The following is a 14,197-nucleotide window of genomic DNA, read 5'->3' on the forward strand; positions in this document are numbered from 1 at the left end:
TATAAAAATTATGAATCGTCCCAACACTACTTATTACCTCACTCAGATTGTTCATTAACCCACCCATGTTCCCGATACTGACGGCCAGTATGCAAGTCTCCTAGACCTCTTTCTCACAACTTACCCTGAACTGTGTTCAGCTTCTGTTCTATCTCCACTTTGATCTTCCAACCACTCAGTTGTATCAATTAAGATAAAAATGAAATGTAATAATTCCCCAGATGTACCTCTCCATCGTACAGTATATCGATACTCTATGGCTGACTGGGATAGCTTCCGCACATTTATATCAGATCTACCTCTGTGTTCCATGTTTAAAAAGGATGTGTCCCCTATAGTATCAGACCTGACAGAATGGTTAATTGTAGGTATAGACCATTTCATACCCTCGAAAAAATTCCACCAAAAACCTAATAGCCAGCCGTGGTTCTCTCCGGAATGTGTTGCTGCCATTGTGCATAGAAATCAGTTTTTCCATTCCTTCCAATGTAATATATGTACTGAGACTAAAGCCGCTTTCAGAACTGCCAGCAACGACTGTAAAAAAGTAATAAAGAACACAAGAGAGTTGTATACTCAGTCCGTCAAGTCCAAAGTAGCTGAGCAACGGCTTGGTTCCCACCAGTTTTAGGAAATAGCAAAAGAATCCTAAACAGAAGCGGGTGCTCTATCCCAACTCTCATAAATGGACTTGAGGTAATCTCGTCAGCATCAGACAAAGCCAAACTCTTTGCCAAGAACTTTACAGCTAATTCTACCCTTTGCGACCAAGGCTGCCAATCTCCCAATATTTCCTCCTGTATCAGAAAACATGCTATGTGATATACAAATATCTGTACGTGATGTTGCCAAGCTAATCAAAAACCTTGATTCCAGTAAAGCAACCGGCCCTGACGGTATTCCAATTATAGTACTCAAAAGACTTCAACCAGAACTTGTGCCCATCCTTACAAAACTGTTTAAACGTTGTCTTAAGGAGAATTGCTTCCCGTCACCTTGGAAAATCTCATCAGTATGCCCCGTATTTAAGAATTCAGATGATAGCTCATCTCCCTTACAGTACCGGCCAGTAAGTCTCCTGTGCGTCATGAGTAAGTTGCTGGAATCTGTGTCAAATAGAGAAATAATCAACCATCTGAGCAAAAATAACCTTCTTAGTGACACGCAATATGGTTTCCGTTCTGCTAGATCTACAGCAGATGTGTTTACAGTTATGTCATAGGATTAGCGAATCTCTCGACGGAGACTACCTTTCTAGGGCAATTGCTCTTGACATATCAAAGGCCTTCGATAGAGTATGGCATAAAGATCTCCAGCTACGGTATAGCTGGAAATGTCTTCTTAATTATTAAATCATTTCTCTCTGATAGATTCATAAGAGTAGTGGTTGATGGGCAGAAATTAGAAGCTCTTAGAGTCGGAGTTAGTGTTGGAGTCCCTCAGGGGTCCATTCTGGGCCCAACTCTCTTCCTGATCTACATTAATGATCTTCCAAATCACATCCTTACATCATTCGTAGACATCTGTGCTGATGACACTACTATCTATGGTAGCACATCTAAGACTGTAAACAACCAAGTTCTTTCTGATTCTCTCTTCTCTGATCTTGAGCAAGTGGTACAATGGGGAAAGAGGTGGCTTGTTACTTTTAATGCATCTAAAACCAAGCTTTTATCTTTACATCATCAATGCTCTGATCCCCATCTGGCATTAATTAAAATGAATGGCTCTCGTCTTAAGGAGGCCTCATGTTTTGACAAGCTTCTGGGCTTGACCTTTACTCCTGATCTTAAATGGAACACATACATTAAATCCGTTGCCAAGGCCGCTGGAAAAATGGTGGGATCCTTCTATCGATCCAGTAGATATCTCACTGCTGATGCAATTCTCTATTTATATAAGAGCCAGGTACGTCCAAGGATGGAGTACTGTTGCCACATCTGGGCAGGAGCTGCTAGAAAGGACTTGTCCTGCCTTGATAGAATTCAAAATAAACTTTGTAGTCTTGTGGGGAATGTCCTTTTCTCTTCCCTGCAACCTCTTTCTCACAGAAGAGATGTTGCGAGTTTATCTCTGCTTTATCGTTATTTTCATGGCAGGTGCTTGGCTGAGCTCCATTCTATGGTCCTCCTCGCCAAACTTTGACAAGAAACACCCGTCTAGCAGAAAACACTATCACTAGTTTCCCCCACTCTTTACCTGTGCCTAAACCTAAGCGTAGATTCCATGAGCAAAGCTTCTTTCTTAGAACTGCACGCCTATGAAATTGTTTTCCGTTTTTCTGCTTTCCAGCTGACTACAATATGGTTGTGTTCAAGTCTAACGTAAGCAAGTGTTTGATGAGCCGTTCCATATAAGTTAACAAATTTACCGAATCTCCATTACTAACGGTTACTATATTGTCCAATTTCTACTGTACACTCTTTAACCCTTATCCTCGAGTGGCCTCTTGGCCTTGATAAGACAACCCACTGTACAGAGATACCTTAGATACTCAAGGATAGCATCTACTAGGCATTCAAGTGTGTGCATTCAGAGAGAGGAATGAGCTGAACAGAGAAGGAAGGGGAGATGAGAAGAGGGAGAGGGAAACGGGGAAGAGGAAAAGAAAGAGGGATAGAAGTTTTAATAGAAATGTTACACTTTTGTCCCGGGAAATGCTGAGTGGCCGTGCTAGTCTATTATATAAAGGGCAGTTGTCTGGTGGCCTGTATCTGATGGAAAGTATTATGGTTTCCAGGCAGTTAACCTCTTCTTGAAAAAATGGGCAGCCGTTTTGATTTAGCTTCTCCTAGTGGCATACCCTCCCAAAACTTATCAGTTTTTGCTTCATAAATTGCATCTTCTGATAGCAGTCATATAGATTTTCAGAAACACATAACACAAACTAATCTATATTTCATTCAGATCTCTATCTACAACCCCGGCAACATGTGTTATTTTGTTTTCATTGCATTTGGAACTATTATATATTCCTTTTTTTTTTTTTTTAATACTTACGTCTTTTGTTCTCCCCTTATATATTCTATTGTGTACAACGTTAAATGTTTCATATTCCATTTCATATTTTTCTGTAAATAAATGTACATGTATGTAAAAATCCAATTGTCTCTTCACTTTTTTCCCCCTTTTTTTTTTTTTTTTTTTTTTTTTGTTCTCTCTTTTAACATACAACATGCAAAATAGCAACCGCGCCTGTACAGGAAAGATCTACCTGAGCATAATCACTCAATATAAAAACTAGGATATAAAATAAGTCTTTCTTTTCATTAGTTACTAAACAGAGATGTAGGGGAGGACGCCACTCCTTTTCCAGGATTACTCAACTTACCCTTGATCTTCATCTATTCTATAAATATAAAAGCGAAAATGTATGTATGTATGTGTGTTCGCTTTTTCTGTGTGTCTACAAAAGGCTTTTTTCAGAGAAGCGGTCGCTCGCTTCACGACTTTTTAAAACTTTTTATATCACATATAAATCGTAATATCTCACAGTTAACAACGAAGCTCGCCTGTCTATTTAATTTGCTTGATTTCAGGAAGATAAATATTCAATATTTGTCGCTCGCCGCATGTAGGTTAGTCTTTTTCCTATAACATCTTGGGGGGGAAAAAAAAGCGTTCAGCAGTAAATGAATACTATCCCCGCAGTCAAACTTGACCTCATTAACTAATTAAAACGAGCACCTGCTAAATCCAAGTAATTAAATAAATTCAAACGTGTTTCGTTTAGCATCTCGCGGTGGGGCAATGGTTAACGTCTCACGTTTTGTTTTTTTTTGTTTTTTTTTCACACTTTAATTTACAACTTTGCCTCAACGGTTCGGGTTCGATCCAACACTTACTTTTTTCTTTTTTTAACCCCCCCCCCTCCAAACGCCGGATACCCCTCGCTAGTCTTTTATAATGCTGAGTGTTTAGCAAGGGGGCATCAGGTACAATTTTTATTTAGTTTTTGTGTATGACTTGAACTTCTGAGAGAATAAATAGTAATCATATTCTTTTTTTTTTTTTTTTTTACTAGAGTCACTGCGGAGGCCACTAAAGGATAAGGGTTAATGGATGTCTTTATTTTAAAGGATGATTCATCAAGGACTCATTTACATTCGACTTGAAAACGATCATGTTATAATCAGCTGGGAAGCAGCTCTGCGGTATTGTGTTCCACATACAAGCAGATATGGGGGGAGGCTTTTTTCATGAAATTTTTGTTTTAGGCAAAGATAGTGTAAGGGCAATTGTTAATTATTTTTTTAATTTTATCCAAATTCATTTTAGACTGGGGCCTTAGATTCCTTATAAGTTAGAGTAAATGTGACTGACTTGGAATAAGCATTTTTTTCCTTTGATAAATGGTCTTTTCAATTTTATATTTAGCCCATGTTTTTATTTGAAAAAAATTAAATTAGCCAATAAATATTACCTAATCTCTTATTTTAATTACAGAAGTGTTTGGTTGTCAATAATTATGTGCTAATGGTTTGTACCTCTGGTCTATTAGATGTTAGACAAGTGCTCCATCGATTGTTTCACAGGTATGCAAAAACCCATGGTGGATAGAGTACTTGACAAAATTAATTTGTGAAAGTAACATTCTTCTGGAGGGTGAAGGTTATCTTCAGTGCAAGCGACACTCTCTTTTTTTTTTTTTTTTTTTACACGGTGGTCACCACTTATCAAGGCCTGGAAGCCACTCAGGGATAAGGATTATTGCAAGTACAGTATGTTAGTGTGGAGATTTAATGAAGTGTTTACTTAAGAGGGTGGTTCATTAGGAATTTGTTAACATTGAACTTGAAGACATCCAAGTTGTAGTCAGGTGGGAAGCAGGCAGGTGGAACAGATTGTGAATTACTTATGACTTCTGATGGCTGATAGAACAAGACTATGCTACCCCTGTAGATTAAATAAAGGGGTTTGTTAGAAATTCTGTGCAGATTCCCGAGTTCGGCAGAAAGATTTCTGAGTTTGACAAGTTGAACAAGGTCAACAGGTCCATCGACTGAAATAACACTTAAGATGAAAATAGTAGTCCGAAGAATCCAGATAATACAAATAATTAATCTTCACCTCAGAAATTCAGAACAGTTATTTATTTTTATTATCATTTGCTTCTGTTAATTTTAATGGGACTACAGCAAGGTTTCACGATTAGATGGAGGAGGCATATCATCTCTTGAATATCATAAAATATTTTTAGGGACCAGAAAGTCAAATTTGAAAAACAGGGTCAGAGGAAAAAGTCCACAGAACATTTAGCACACAAAGTATAAATATAGAGTACTTTGTAAATAATAATTATTTAAAATTAAAATGTTAAATTTTTTTATTAAATTAAATCTATTATATAAAGGACAGTTGTCTGTGTATATGTTTGTATGTCCAGCTGAAAATAAAACAAGGCAAGACAAATACCTACAAAATTGATATTTTTTTATCAGCATTGCCTCAATTGAATATCTCAAATTTTGAAAATTGGATGTGGTGTTCGTTTTCCACCTATTTGATCTACTAAATAAAGGGAAGTTACTCTGATTTTTTTAATCAAGGAGTTAATTCCCTTATGTTGATGCAATTCTTAAAGAAGCAAGGGGTCCCTTCCTAGGGCTTATACTTGATCTCTATATGAGATACGTAGATATTTGAATATTTCATTAAATCTCCTTTACATCTCAAAATTTGACTTAGTTAAGAATATTAATTTTATAGTATATTTGTTTTTTTTTTTTTGTTTGTTTTTGTTTTTTTGGTCCCTTAGTCTTACTGGATTCCAGAACAAGGATTCATCTTGTCTGGTGGATTATCCAACTTTGTGCTATTACTTGAGGCAACATCACTTAGAAAAGATGCACCTTCCCTGTAAAAGCGAGTGTGGGTTAGCCATACGGAGGAGATCTTATTTGTGTCGTGAATCCTATGCGATTTTGAATATTTATTCAGGGTTTGCTTGTAGAGAAAAGTATCCTCATGCCAGGTTGTCTTCATAAACCACTGTATTATGTAAAGGGTAATTGTCTGTGTATTTGTGTTTGTATTTCCAGTTAAAACTTGAAAAATACATAACAAACCACTACAAAGTTGGCAGTTTTTTAATCCGCATAACCCCAGAAAAACGATATCTAAAATTTAGAGAAAAAAAAACAATCATTCTTTAGGGATCAAATGACCATTTGTATTATTGAACTTTATCAAGAATTAAACATTATTGTTATGCATTAATATGCCCAGAAAATGAGCCAGAACTCCAAATTTAATTTATTGTTTTAATTGTTGTCATTTCACTCCAAAGAAAGACGGTGGGAGAAACTTAGTATTAGTAGTGCTCTAGAGGCATCCTTAATTTTATTTTGTGCTTTCAATAGCGCTCTGAAGGCCTTCTAATTTTTATTTTTTTTACTCCTCCAAAAAAGATCTCTTTCAGAGGTGAGAGGAATAAACTTAACACTATTCAACATCTATTTAATTTTTTATGGCCCTCCTGGACAATGCCAGATAGCCCTGCTAATATTAAATAAATCTAAGAACAAAATTTTGTTATTTTTTCGTCTGATCTGTGCAAAATGGCTGTTTTGGGTTTTGAATTTAACATTTAAAATTTTTTTCTTTAAATGAAGTTGTTTTCATCAAATTTTGTTTTTTTTTTTAATTTTTTTTTGTATTTTTCTCTCATAGCCATATTTAATAATTTATATAAATAAAACAGATGTATGTGTATCTGCAAATATTTAGCCGATAAACTCCTTAACTACTGGTCACATAACAGTGAAATTAACAGGAAATAGTAATCATACACCAAAGATGGTTTATAAAAAGTAAAATCTTTGTTTGGATGGATGAGTAATGCGTACAGTAATATGCCGCCAAGTTGAAATTCAAAATGTTCATTTCCACTTGCCGACATGTTTCTATTGCTTTTGTGCATGTGCAAATTCAATCAGCTAGAAGTGGTTTAATTTTAAATCTTATCTATCTGTCAAAAACTCAAACAGTAGAGAATGTATTTGGAGCACTAAATGTTTTGGTTTCGATTCTAGCTGTTGGCACCCAAGTCATTTTCTTTTTTTTTTTTTTTTTTTTTGCTTTTGCTTTTGAAATAAGTACTATATACTAGGTAAAATATCATATTCAGTAAAGAATTGGCTCTGTAATAATAAATATGACCAGGCAAGGCTGAGCCCCCCCCCCTGCTAGTTTACTAATAAATCTTTCATTTATTATGTTATAAATCTTGCCTTTATTAGACAACTTAATTTCCCTGCACTCACCCTAAACTCTCTCTCTGCCTGGGTCATACTGTGTGTCAGTCTCCCTCCATGGACCACACTATTTTTATACTAATGGATAAAAACCACTCAAGGATAGGAGTTATATAAACTAAAAGGTCACCACTTATTAAGGCCCAAAACCACTTGACGATAAGGGTTAAAAAGTTTGTCAGAATTAGATTATTTAAGGGGACTGATTAACAAAAATTTGTTCACATTATATTTAAAAACAACAATGTTGTAGTCAGCCGAAAAGCAGCATTGCAGTATTGTGTTCTGTAGACAGGCTGTTCTAGGAAAGAAACTTTACTGATGGAAGTTTCATTTAGTTTTAAGCATCGAGAAAGGAAAAAAGGAAACTTATTGGCAATGGTTGTAGCAAGACGAGTTTTTGTTGTGAATATTTTACAGGAGTAAGATCATAGATTGAAGCTCAGCCGAGTACCTGCCATGAAAATAATCATAAAGTAGAAAAACACTACCAACGTTTCTTCTGTGAGAAAGAGGTAGTTACAAATGATTTGTCTTTTGGAACTCTAGGTAAGATGGATTGTTCATCAGCAGAAAATGGAGTATGTCTAGCATCCGGTACAGTTGGTTGAGAAAGATTCACATTTCTTTGTTATGATAGTGAAATTTGAAACATTGAATTTCAAGTAAAAGATGATTGTAAAGAATCAGTGCAGTTCTGATCCTGAGTGTTGAGTAATTCCTAGTAACAAAGATGGTGGTGAAGAATCAAATGCAGCTTTGTGACAGAGATGACGGCGAACTGATTGTATCCAAAATTCGACAATTTTTATAGTAACTTTGGAAAACTTGTGGTTATAGAAACAATCGTCAAAATCATTAGTGGCATACCCCATTAGGAGTCAAAAACATTTTAACACGCACCCTTTTTTTATATAATGGAAAAGTCCTTTCGGATTCAATCTGGTTTGACTTGGAAAAAGAAAATAAATAAATAAAATAAAATAAAAATAAACAAATAGAGAGAAGCAGAGATTGAAGCTCATTTGAGCACCTTCGATGGAAACGACAGTAGAGATTAGCAACATCTCTCTCTCTTGGGGTATTTTTTTTGTTGGCAGGCATTAACATACTCACAGATGTGTAAGATTTTCTCCTTTGTTTTGCGTATGATGAATTTATATTGAATTGTTATTAGGGTTGCATGGAGAAAAATAAGACATAATGGATGTTATGCGAGTCTTAAAGACAGGCTTAGATTTGATGACTTTGTTAAATCTGGACAGTATATAAAGATATTACTTTTGTTCCATTTTTTTTTTAAATTGTGTTTTAGCAAAGTAATTTTTTTTTTTAATAAGATTTTTAAAGTTCAATTTAATCATCACAGAATTATGTTTTATTATTAAAATTATTAGAAGAATCTTAGCGGCAAATTCCCTTTAGAAGGTCATCTTAACCTGGCCCATTTGAAAGGGGGAAAAACATTTCGCTATTGGCTTCATGGAATAAAGGAATCATTAAAGGTACACACAAAAAATGTCATATTGTTTCCTTCATCGCTTTGAAAAGAGGTGAACAATTGTATTAAAAAGGACAAAGCAACTTCTTACTCAAAACGAACATGGATTTAATACTTCTGTCAAAGTTTGCATAGCATTTCAGTAACAAATCAGTCACATGCATATATATATATGTGTGTGTGTGTGTGTACATATAGTAGTGATGGAACGATTCCAACCTGGTGCTATCAGATCAGGCTGTCTATTGGCTTCCTGAGACGAAATGCCACCTATATTGATGTTCCTTTTTGTTTTTCTATTCTCTTTTGTAAAACTTAATTATGTTCTACAACCCCCCCCCCTTTTTTTTCTTCCCTTACTTCCCGGTCCTTGATATGACCTTAAACTATATCCAGTGGTGAGGCCCCAGCTTGCAGGCTTTGGGGAGTGTGGAGCCACCCTTTAATTGCCATTGCTCCCAGGTCCACTCTGACCCGGAGTGGTAGTACCTGTTAGGGTCCCAACTATGGGTTAAATGTTAAATAGAAACCAACTTGAAAAAAAACAAAAAAAACAAATATATTCTATTTAAAAAATTTTTTCTTCCAAATCAATGGATTCGGCATTAAATAACCTGAAAAGTGTTGATATGCTGTAAAATAAAAACGACCAAACAACTCCAACATTTTTCACAATTCCGATACAATTACTGATTCTGATTCTTTTTAAATCTCTAAACATTTAACTATGAAGTAGCTATTTTTTCCCCAATTATCATAAAAACACATGTTGATTGTTCAGATATTTTCTCAAACATTAAACAACAAAAAAACACTCTTATGGGGAGCGATCTATAGATTTTAGTTTTAGTGTTAATTTAAAATCAATAAATATTTATTTTATTACTACCACAGCAGTGGAAGAATTTGCTTTGAACAAAATCAAATTTTAAAAAAAAAACAATTAAAAGAATAGTTTTTTGGCATTGGAAAATAGGTACAAATTTTTCCGATACCCCTAAAAGTTACAATTTTTCCATTTTCCAATTACAATTAATTGTCCCAACACTAATACACACACACACACACACACACACACACACACACACACACACACACACACACACACATATATATATATCAGTTTTGAACTTGTGGATATAGCTCACTCATTATTGAAATAACGGCTTTCTATTTTTTGTAAAGAATTATGATTCCTAATTAGAAAAGGGTTTTCCACAAAAATAGCACGAATATAAATTAAATATATACGCATCAGGAGTGATTGATCATAAGAGTACAAGTAAAATACGTTCGATGTGTACTCTCTTTCTCTCATTTATATATCTAATATATAAACGGCTGTATGTCTGTCTGTCTATCTCCTCCAAAATTAAAAGTCGTAGAGTGGCGCTAGGATTGGATTTTTTTATCGTCTTTAGTCAGTTAAAATAGTTTTTAAGGGGTCAAAAATGGGTTAAAATTGAAAAAAATCTTATACATTTTGTACATTCATCTTAGTTTATTTTTAATTTTTAATCAGTTCATATGCATGTCACGTTGGTACAGTGGTAATATCACAAGCTTTAAATGCTACAGTTTCAGTTTCGATTCTAACTGATGGCACCCAAATACTTTTGTTTTTTTTACTTTTGAAATTACGACTCTATGATAATATATACAAAATTTGGACAGATTAAAATAGCATATTTTATGCCCGGGCAAAGCCAGGTGCTCTCCCTGCTAGTATTTATAGGGCGAATGAACCCTTTTTTGGGGTCAATGGCCCACTAGCACTGTGTGTGTTTGTGTGTGTATGTATGTGTGTGTTAGGGTGGAGTGGGCTCCCGTAAGCCGTAGTGAAGGAAACCTTTCTAGGAGAAGCAAATCTCTGATTTAAAAAACCATAAAGCGGAAGACCATTACCCGCATTAAGCGGGTCTGCAGTTTAACTTGTTGCTGGCTATCTTGCTCTTGCTTGTTGCTGGATCTCAACATTTTGAACCGAGAGAGAGAGAGACTTAGTTGCCGTACAAAGCTAAGACTCTGTAACATCATCTGTGTACAGATACTCCCTCAGGCATTTGTCTATTAAAATGGTCCTGTAGCGATGGAAGTAATTTTTGGGCTCATGGACTTTAAGTGTCTGAGGGAGTGGCACTCGTCTGACAAGATGTTGCAATCATCATATATATATATATATATATATATATATAACTACTTAATTTACTCACATAAAATTAATATACAAAAGTATAGATTTATGCGTAAACTTTAAGTATTTACTTCAAAAGTGCTCAATACGTAGGTAGAGCTAGTTAGTAAGTAATAAAATGTATATGGCGATTAAGCTACACTGAATATTCTGCGTTTCATCCACTCTAGGATAAGCCTGAAGAATCCTAGAGTGGATAAAACGCAGAATATTCAGTGTAGCTTAATCGCCATATACATTTTATAACTTACTATATATATATATATATATATATATATATATATATATATATATATATATATTTGCGTGTAAAATTAATTCCCTAAGCAGAGCCATTTTACACTACTTGCCTCCTTAAGAAGAATAAAATTAAGGTATAATGAGACTAAACCTTTTGTATAGAATCCATATTTCAATTTTAATCAAAATTCATTTCATGATTTTGATTCTAGAAAATGTCTAAAGAATAGGGCTCTTAGATCTTAAGGAATTGAAAATCGGAAAATCTTGTTTAATTGGTGTTAAATGACTATGGATTAAATTTAATGCAAACCTGAAGAAAAAGTAACAGGGAAACGCCATAGAGGACATGAGAGGAAGTAATAAAAATGAATCTGAGGAATAAAGACATAATCAGAGGAAATTAATTTCTAAATATGCCAGCATATAAAATGGACGTTAAACTGAATGATGATTGTTGTTGAGCATCATTCATTCATTTCAAATGAATCAGATGATTCTATTGTTAGTATTCGTTTCCCTGATATCTTTCTAGTTAGAATTCTTTCTAGAAAAACATTGGGTACTTATGGGAGGGATCATGAGAAGGTTGCCAATGTTCTAAATTACAGGAACAAATTGGATTTGAACTTGGAGTTTGTGTTGTTAACCACTTAGCCACTAACATCTCCTTCATTATGATAAAGAACATTTCGTCTCGTCAAGAATTACAAAAAATTAAAGTAAAATGCTAACAATTGAATTGACATTCCAATTTAATAAAACGTTATTTTAAAATTTTTTAATCTGCTTTTTTGTATCTCACATGACTTGTTGCATTTCTTCATAGATGTTTTTCCATTTCTGTTGCAGATGAAATATATTCAGATGCAAACGCATACCACCAACGTACCCAGTCGGTTAAAAACGCCTCTTCTCCTCCCAAACGGTTCAACCAAGTTAGACCTTCAAAATGTCAGTGATAGAATTTCAGGTAAGACTAATCTGATTCCTTCTAATATTGAAAAGTTTTATATTATTCTGTAGCATTTACATATTCTTAGGGATTTTTATCCTGGACCCCCAAAATCAACAGAGATTTACACCATTACTGTAATGATCCGGTCCCTGTTGATTTTGCAGTGGGAGTTAAGTTTTGTGCAGTTCTAGGAGGTCCACCTTCTCAGGCCTTGTCTTCTCTTTGAGAAGAGGTTTATTGCTAATCAACTGAGGTGCCCTCACTGGGGAATGCCGACAGGGTTACCCGGGCACTTTTTGCAGGTCAGAGTGCCCCTCCTCTGGAATGCTGACTTCTCAATCCCACTTTCCAACCCTGGTGTCTAAGTTTTTGCAGTGGGAAAGAACCAAATAGCTTCTTATCTATAATATAAAGGGCAGTTGTGTGTGTGTGTGTGTGTGTGTGTCTGGCTAAAACTAAAAAAACGACTAACAAATACCCACAAAGTTAATATTTTCTTGATCGGCATTACTTTAGATGAATAATACCTAAAATTGAGAAAAAAAAAATTCATTTTTTTTTTAACCTAAACTTAAATTGTAGATTTAAAACAAGAGAAATTGTTTTTTCAGCTAAATTGTGTACTAACCAAAGAAAAATAATTCTGATTTTTTAATCTAAGGGTTGATTCCTTTTTTCTTGCTTATTTCTTGAGGAATCTATAAAAAGGAAGTATTTGCATGAGAGAGAAATAGGATGGGTGAAAAAGAAAAAAAAGGAAAGGGGGGAAAGAGAGAGAGGGAGAGTAGATGGAAGTTTTAATAAAAATATGGTACACTTTTGCCCCAGGCAACACCAAATAGCCCTGCTAGTGTGTGTGTACATAGCAGTTCCACCCAGCTTTGCTCGGGCCCTATGTACTGTTCATAACTTATGTGCATGTGTAATAGGCTTCCTTTACTACCATAGAGAAAAGTTGGTAGAAACCGCAGATGTCAATATTTTTTTTAACTTTGACCTCAATTTTGACCCCTTAACGTGTATTGTTTTGGGCTCAAATTAAATTAAGATGTTTGATCCATGTCCAAGTAACCTACATCTAAAATTTCAAGTTTTTAGGCCCAAAATCGGGAGAGGAGTTTAGTAGAGTCTGCAAAGGTCAACTCTGTAAACTTTGACCTCTTGGCAGCCAAATTTTCACCCAAAAACTGATTAAAAAGCTTGCTGAAAGTCTGAATACCCTTTATGTAAAATTTCAAATGTTTAGACCCACAATTGGCTTAATAGTTTGCTAGAAACAGCAAAGGTCAAATCTTTTGAACTTTGACCCCTTTGAAGCCAAATTTTCAGCAAAAAAAAAAAAAAAAACAATTAAAAAGCTAGCTCTATGTCTGAATACACTTTATGTAAAATTTCAAATTTTTAGACCAAAAATTGACTGACTTATTTGTTAGGGACTGCAGAGATCAAATTTTTTTCAAATTTGATCCCAAATTTGACCCCTTAACATTTATTGTTTTGAGCTCAAATCAAATTATAAAGTTAGATCCATGTCCAAGGAACCTATATCTAAAATTTCAAGTGTTCAGACCAAAAATTGACGGAGGAGTTTGGTAGAGTTCTCAAAAGTCAAATCGTTGAACTTTGATACCTTAACAACAAAATTTCTGTCTGAAACCCAATTAAAAAGATTTCCCCAAATCTCAGTACCCTGTATATCAAATTTCGAGTCTGTAGACTTAAAATTGACAGTTATTGCATAGGGAAATGTACACACACACACACAGACACGTTCACTTCTATATATATACTAGCATTTATGCCTGGCGTTGCCCGGGTGTTTGGAGGTGTATGTTGAGCAAAAAAAAAAGCGGTCAATTTTTTAAAATTTGACCCCTATTATAACCCATTAACATTTATTGTTTGGGGCATAAATCAAGTTATTAAGTTAGATCCATGTTCAAGGAATCTATATCTAAAATTTCAAGTGCAGACCCAAAATTGTCGGAGGAGTTTGGTAGAGTTCTCAAAGGTCAAATTGTTGAACTTTGACCCCTTAACAGCCAAAT

At 34.8% G+C, this 14,197-nt stretch overlaps 1 protein-coding gene across 2 annotated transcripts in view; it reads left to right on the plus strand.

The window, feature by feature from the left end:
- LOC145293855 (uncharacterized) overlaps nucleotides 1-14,197 on the plus strand; it is a 76,115-nt gene that overhangs the window by 36,423 nt on the left and 25,495 nt on the right. For both annotated transcript variants that reach the window (XM_080140554.1, XM_080140553.1), the window contains exon 4: nucleotides 12,044-12,164. In XM_080140554.1, coding sequence (XP_079996680.1) covers nucleotides 12,044-12,164 — 121 coding nt within the window. The remainder of the gene's footprint in view (nucleotides 1-12,043; nucleotides 12,165-14,197) is intronic.

This window comes from Euprymna scolopes, chromosome 15, assembly GCF_053919585.1.
Source record: "Euprymna scolopes isolate OS-2025 chromosome 15, ASM5391958v1, whole genome shotgun sequence".
Taxonomy (NCBI): domain Eukaryota; kingdom Metazoa; phylum Mollusca; class Cephalopoda; order Sepiida; family Sepiolidae; genus Euprymna; species Euprymna scolopes.